Genomic DNA, 7,654 nt, shown 5'->3' with positions numbered 1-7,654 from the left:
GAATTAGTCCTTATTAAGATGGTAGTTGTTACAAGTTTAAATATGACTTCAGGTGGTTTAGATGGAGACGCCTAACAGTTAGAAAACCTTTAAGATTCATAGAAATGCTTTTTTTTCCCATTGTGGTAGAATATATATAACATAAAATTTGCCGTTCTAACCATATTTAAGTGTACACTTCAGTGGCATTAATTATACTCACAATGTTATGCAACTATCACCACTGTCTATTTCCAAAGTTTTTATTCCTCGAGACAGTTTATTCCTCCCTTCAGCTACTGGTAACCTCTAATCTATTTTTTGTCTTTGAATTTGCCATTCTAGGTATTTCACATAAGTGGAATCATACAATATTTATCATTTTATGACTTGCTTTTTGCACGTAGCATAATGTCTTCAAGGCTCATCCATGTTGTAGCATGTGTCAGAACTCCATTCCTTTTTATGTCTAGTATTCCTTTGTGTGTATGTACACCACATTGTGTTTATCCAGCTGTCCACTGGTGGAAGAAAGGCTTCTTAATGGCTGTATTTTAAGTACCAGTAGAGACCCTAGGAGGGAGGAGGATTTGGGACCCCTGCTGTCCACCCTTCTAGCCACACCCTGGTGGGCACAGTAATCCAGGGTTTCAGTCAGTCCACAGACGAAAACAGCTGTGCTGTATCAGAAGGAGCACCAACCAGCCACCAGTAAACCCGAGTGTTTATCACACGGTGTAGATGTATGGCCTTGAACAAGTCCCCTTACTTTTGTATAATAAGGAGCTTAGAATGCATATCCTTATTGAAGGCCCTTTCAGCTTCTTATTACTATAAGTCCACCAGTGTCCTAAGAGGACAGATTACAAGTCATGTGGGGTAGAGCAGACCCTCAGGAAATTTCATGACCTACTGAATGAATGAATGAATGAATGAATGAATGAGAGAAGGAAGAACTAGAGAGCGAGGAACTCTGGTATTCCAGATTCTTTATTTCCCTTCGTTAGAGAATAGTCAAGAGGGTGTAATTTGAGGTCAGATTGAATGATACTTAAGTTATGAAACATTCTGGAATACAAGGTTCTACTCAAAGCATTGTTATTGGTTTTATAGTCTTTGCATCTTGTACTGAGATGGAGTTATATGACTGGGCTCCTCATCAGTTATTTTTGTGTAGAATTCTTGGAAGCTTCAATAAATACACTTTTATAAATTTAAGTGGGTGCACAGAGGCTTTCTTAGTATCAGTTCTCACACCCTGGTCTGTTATATAGCAGGTATAAGCTGTCCAGCGTTCAGCATGGATGACGGGCATCACCCAGCTGTACCATGCATGTGTCTGTGTGCAGAAATGTACATACGTGAATAGACATGGCAGGCTCTTCATGATTGTCCTTGTCATAAGAGCTCTACACTGACATGGCTTCTGCTCACAAGGAGTTTATGTTCCCCTAAAGCACAAATATTAATAATCTCTTTAATGAAGGATTTTTTTTTATTATAAAATCCATTTGTGTTATGGAAATCATCAGAACAATGAGGGGAGGAACTCTTTGTTCCTTTATATGACTTGGAATCTAGCTGTGCCTTGGACAGAACTGCACACAGGCCAGGCACCAGCATCCTCACTTGCCATAGAATTTCAGAGAGTATTTGGACATCATCTACCACTTTGGAAGTGATGTTCAAAGTTCCAAGAAAAACACAAAAAGCAATGATTCCTTTTCTCAAATTAAATCTTATGTAGAACTCAGCATATAAAGCCAATAAAAGCCTTCTCGATTGGTCAGGAAGAGGCGGCTACTTCTTTTCTGTGTGTGTTCTCTGTCTATGTCCCTATCAAATTAGTTCCCTGGACTCCATTCAACTGTGTTAGGACCGTTGGACAACTTAGCATGTGGGTTAAATGGTGCTACTCTGGTTCAAGGGCTGGGGGAGCCAAAGCCCTACTTTCTCAGTCTTCCCTTAACCTGTAACTGCTCCCAAAACAGCACAGTATAAACGTAGGGCTCTCTGCAGCACTGTATATATTTTTAAATGCTTAACTAGTTCTTTTACAGATAAGGAAGTAGACACAGAAAAGTAAAATGACTTGCCCAAAGACATTCAGAGTCAATTGGTGTCAAAATCAAGGTTATTACCCTCAAAAGATAATTGAGTGTCTGTGCTCTAGTTTATGACATAGTTGAAAGGCAGGATATGTATATGTGAAAAGATAAATGGAAAACTAAGATAGCCTGTACTCATCAGTGTCTAATTAGTTCCACAAGTGTTTAGAAGATATCATGATTCCTGGGAACTGAGGCTCTCTCTCCACTGAATCCTTCTAAATATTTCAGACATGGGTGTGACCATGGACCCCTAGCTGCCAGTGGTAGCCCTAAGAACTGAGCAGGGAGAGAAGAAACAAAGGGAGAACAAGAGGAAAATGGAAAGGAAGCAATAAGAGGGAAGTAGAACTAGAGAGGAAGAGAAAGTAATTAAAAGGAAGATGAGAGACAGGAACCATCTGAAGTGGCAAAGCCATTACTGCTCCAAGACAGATCGGGCTTCACTCACCATCAGGGAAAGGGGTCCTCCAGGAGCCCTGGGAGATCCAGTCCCATCTATTCACAGCTTTGAAAGTCTTGGCCTGAAGTGTGGGTCTGCATTGCAGTGGAAGGGACCAGGACCCCTCCTCCCTTATGGCTTTAAAAAAAACATATATCTATATGAACATATCTATATATATATAGAAATCAAGCAAGGCAAAGCAGCCTTGTAGATGAGAGAACAAACAGACTGCTTGGTGCCGGGCAGTCTGGGTTGGGGGTACCAGTTGTTTATAGGACTTGTCTGGGAATGCTGGCTTCTCAGCACATAGGGCCCTAGAGTCTTTGGGATATTACTGTTTTCCCTACCCAGGGAGGAAGTACTCTAAGCTTGGATGCTACATGTCTCAGAAAGCTCATTGTCTAGACAACCCAGAAGGAGCTTCACAATCACTTTCAGATAATTCAGCTAGTTTTACCACACTGAAAATGAATGACTGGATGGATGGATGGATGGATGGATGGATGGATGGATGGATGGATGGAAGGAAGGATAGATGGATAAAAGTTAACTAGCACATACGTGAACACATGAAAGTGCCTGACACCTAGTAGATACCTAATTTATGTTTGTTTCTCTTTCCTTTTCTTCCTCTCTCATCTTAACTCCAACTTTGTGAATCCCCGATTGAGTATTTTGGGGTACAGAAGAGAGTGCCCTGTCATCTTGTGCCAAACACGAAAGCTCTGACCATCATGGCGATGGGGGCTGCATGACTGATAGCCCCCCACTTCCACACATTTTTTCAGGTTGCACTGTACCCTTGTAATGTCCTTACCCTTCCAACACTATCTTAATGTTCATTTTAATTCAACGTTACCTAACTTTAAAAGACCTGAGGCTCCCACACACTGTGATTTGTACCTTGGTCACAGCCCCCAGGCAGCCTTGTCCCCAGACCAACTTTAAGATGCTCTAATGGGTAGGAAGTAAAGGATGGACAGCCTTACTCTGAGGTGCTGAATCAGTCTAACCTGTCCATTCCCTTCCTGCAGTTGCTGGCAGTACTGGGCCTCCATCAGTACACAGCCAGTGGTTCTTAAACTTCAGGTGCCTCAGAAACACCTGGAAATTGTCTGTAATGTACATTTCCAGGCTCCATAGCCAGGAGGTCTACTTCACTAGGTCTGGGTGGGGCCCAGAATTCTGCATTTTTTAACTTTCAACTGCTTCACCCAGAGATGAGGAGAGCACTAGTTGAATGTCTAGGAGATCTGGAAAGAAAGAAGGGAGCACAGGGGTGCGTGTGGGCTAACCTCTTCCTGAAGAGCTACCCATCAGACTCCCAAAACCCCAGTCTTGGAGCACCCTCCCAGTAGGCTAGGAGAAGAAGGAAGGCCTTCCTGGGCGATGCCTCCCCCCGTCCCCACAATGTGGGCAGGACCTGGAGGTCTTCAGTGAGCTCCACTGAGTAGATAGGAAAATAGGTCTGGAGGTTCTGAGTCGAGTGTTTCCTGGAGGCTGTGGACCAGCCCGTCCTGCTTGGAGGACCTGTGGCCAAATGCTATGTGAACTGTTGTTTTGTGGCTCCAGTGAGAAATGGGCTGAGGCTCCTGCAGAGATGAGCAGTGGAGCATGAGGGCATGCAGGCAGCCTTCGCCTGTTGGCGGCCATTAAGGCTGCACCCTGGGAATGGGTTATGGGAGAAAGCAATTAGCGGTGAGGGAAGCCAGCGAATCAGCGCAGAGTTGGCTCGCTCTAACTGAGCCAATGAGGTTGTCCTATTCAGTGTGGGCTCCCAGGGACAGGAGCTGAAGCCTCAAATGCAAAGCCCTTCTTTAAGGTGGCAGAGGGAAGAAAAGACTACCTACCTCCTGACCCTTGAGAAAAGAGAGGAGCCTTTTCCACTTACCGCCCCACCTCAGTGCCTGCCTTCATCCTGGAAATGCTGATTTTCAGTGCTAACCTGGTCAACGACTTTGGAAAAAGACTTATTTTCTCAAGAAAAGAGAGAGTTCAAAATTTTGGATCCGTGTATGTGAGCAGTTTTGCCTCTGTTAAGAGATCTTCAATGCCTTGATTTCTTTGCAGCTGTGTTTTTGCTCTGTTTTGGAGAACTCAGCTAGGACACGCCCCAAGACTATATCTGTTATCTCCAGGGTTGGTTATCTTAAAATCATGGCCTACAAATCAAGGGGGTTTTGTCTCACCCCCTTTCTCAGCACTCTTCTCCTCTATTCAGGAATTGTTTTCCTGTAGATCAAGACATTACGAGTTCCCTTCTGAGGAGGTACAATGACATGTTCCCTGATTGACTAAGTAAGATGCTTCCCCCTAAATCTGTAAATTTTCTAATATTTGAACTTTAACAGAAGATATTTGAAGACTTAGGGGGAAAAACAAAACTTAATGTCCAGTGGATCAGAGTTCTAATAGTGGAACAGACTGTGGAGTTGATAATTTGGCTTGGTGTGTGTGTGGGGGCGGGGGGGTCCTACCCAGTTTCCCTTTAGATCCTACTGATGAGGGGAGGGCAGCATTCTCCTCCACCTCCTTGTGAGATCTACTGGGGCAAAACTTCATAAATCTCTAATCTAAAGATTTTATTTTTCTCTCTCTTCTATTTTTGTTTCCTAGGAACGAGTGGAATATCTCTTTCTCATCATTTTTACTGTGGAAGCATTTTTAAAAGTAATAGCCTATGGACTTCTCTTTCACCCCAACGCTTACCTCCGCAACGGCTGGAATTTACTAGATTTTATAATTGTGGTTGTAGGGTAAGTATAGCTGCCCTTCTCTATTCCCTCCTCTCACTCCTGTCATCAACCAACACATACCTCTTTTTCCTTCTGTATTGATATCCCTTTTTGATTTGGTCACTGTGGCACTGGGCTTCAGGCCAGATAAGAGGATCTGTTAAATATCTCTTTGAATTTAGACTTTCACCAAAGGGAGAGGAGCTATTACCTAGAAATACCCCCACCATGGCTCCCACATGCACACATGTACTCACACACATGCATGCGCACACACACGAGTGAATCTGAGTGCTTTTGATGGAACCCAGGGTCCTTCATGTAGCTAGGGAGAGTCCTCTGTTTAAAGCGTTTTAGTCCATCTCCAACCACATCTGGCCCAACAGCTCCTCTGACCAACTTCCCTGCTATATCCCTGAGCAGATTTAGTTCAGCTTACCTGTGAGCATGCAGTCTATAGGCATGGGGGTGGGGCTGGCACACAAGCGCTATGGATGCCCACCCTCACCTCTACAGTGGGCTTTGTTGTGGCCCAAGAAACCAAGCTGCTTTTGACAGATGGGTGATAGGAAAACAGGGAACTATTAAGGACCAAGATAGTGAGTGACAAAACCCAAATCAAGCACACCTTCCCCTTAACTCTTTGCTGCACTTTAGTAATAAGATGAGACAAAGCCAATATATGCTTTTTAATAAAAAGCAATGTAAGGAATCTTAAATAAAATTTAGAAGTAATGATTTCCTTATCAAGGAATTAGTAACTTCACAAAAAGATTCTCTAGGAAATATCTGTACCTAACAAGCCTACGTGCGTTGTGTAAGATGTAATTTATCAACATACAGTTGAAGTTCCAACAACTCATTCGTTTTGTAAAGGGAGGGCACCTTTGTAGTACATTCCATTTCAAGAACAAGCTGGCTTCTTTGAGCTATCTCTTGTTACTTTGAGCCCAGAGAGCGATCAAGTTATGGCCATCTTGTGTTTTTACTCTCTCGAAATCCCAACAGACTTCAGTTTCAAGGTCAATATGTCGTTAGGCTCTTATCCCAAGAAACTATTTTCATGAATTCTTTTGTGCTATCCTGGTGAAGACCTAGACCTCTGTGGCTTCTCCAGAGCACTCACTACTTGTGATCTCCTGGGAGCTTCTGGTTTTTCCTGCAGGAAATAATACAAGAGCAAATCAAGGTCATTTAGAAGTTATTTCCTTGTCTTTGGCCATCTGGATGGCTTATTAGGGTTATTTGGAACTGTTTTAGAGTTTTTTCTTTGTTGTCTTTTTTTTTTTGCCTAACCAATGAGTAACACACTTTTGCCACATTAACATCAGGGACATTTGGGTGGCATCAGGAGCACTAAAGTTAAAGTATTCACCAGGTAGAGATCAGGCTTCAGGGGATTTGGAGTGAAGAGGCAGCTATATGAGAGATTTTGCTGCTTCTGTTCATGCCAGAATAAACGAAAAGTGCCTTGAGTTAACTCAGTAAACTATAGTAAAGATCTTTAAGGTGGGTTGTTTCAAATGCCCCTAAAGCCCTTTTAAATCCAGAATCTACTTCAAGGCCTGAGTCTCCTGGGAAGCTTTCACACATGCATAGAAAAGAGCCTCAGACTGAGGTCTGATCCTTCTGAGGCTGATAGAGAGTTGGGGGCGCTTCGCTGGGACTGATTTTGTCTAGGCAGAGACTCTGCATCTTCTTCTGTTTATGAATGAGTTGGAGTTGACTAGGTACAATGCTGCACCCCATTCATGGCCTCAACTTCAGCCCAGGAGGTAGGAACAGGAAGCACCTGGTAGACATCAAACAGCAGCCTGGGGAGGAAGGGAGCAAGTGCCTGGCCACAGGCTGCACACTGGGCCGCCCTACTTGTCTCCAGCTTGTTAAGTCCTTCCTACATCCCCTAGACTGCTCCACCTCCTCCAACCCAGAGGGCAGCTTTTTTGGGGTCAGCCCAGATGCTAGTCACATCTCCCTGGGGTCTAGACCATGACACTGATGAAAAGAGGGAAGCATTCAGGTTTGGCATTTTTCCAAGAGATGCCTCTGGTTGACTAAGCCACTGAGGTTATGATACTAGCAATTGCTCACTTTGTGGTTCGTCATGACCGTTTGAGTTTTTTTTCCCTACTAATCTCACACACGGCCATATTTGGCAGCTAGTTTCTCTTCTCAAAGACTATTAGTCCTAGGGGTTTTCCAACCAGTCTAAATCTCAGCCCATCCTTCTAACTCAGCAAATGATACACATGGCCCCACAAAAGGTATAACTCAGCCACTTCTCTCCGGCCATACCTACTTTTCCTGCTGCCTTTACATTATCAAGTGAATATCCCTCTGTTTCTCTTGCATCTCCTGGGAAATATCTGCTCTCCTTGCCCCACCCC

The 7,654-nt window shown here is 43.7% G+C and overlaps 1 protein-coding gene across 1 annotated transcript in view; it reads left to right on the top strand.

The window, feature by feature from the left end:
- The window catches only part of CACNA1C (calcium voltage-gated channel subunit alpha1 C), a 614,430-nt gene that overhangs the window by 366,800 nt on the left and 239,976 nt on the right, over window positions 1-7,654 (top strand). The window contains exon 4 of the mRNA XM_023535193.1: window positions 5,149-5,288. Within this exon, the coding sequence (XP_023390961.1) occupies window positions 5,149-5,288 (140 nt within the window). The remainder of the gene's footprint in view (window positions 1-5,148; window positions 5,289-7,654) is intronic.

This window comes from Pteropus vampyrus, unplaced genomic scaffold (assembly GCF_000151845.1).
Source record: "Pteropus vampyrus isolate Shadow unplaced genomic scaffold, Pvam_2.0 Scaffold137, whole genome shotgun sequence".
In the NCBI taxonomy this organism is placed as follows: domain Eukaryota; kingdom Metazoa; phylum Chordata; class Mammalia; order Chiroptera; family Pteropodidae; genus Pteropus; species Pteropus vampyrus.
The sequence above is the reverse complement of the archived record's forward strand: the minus strand, read 5'-3'. Positions and strand labels throughout refer to the sequence as shown.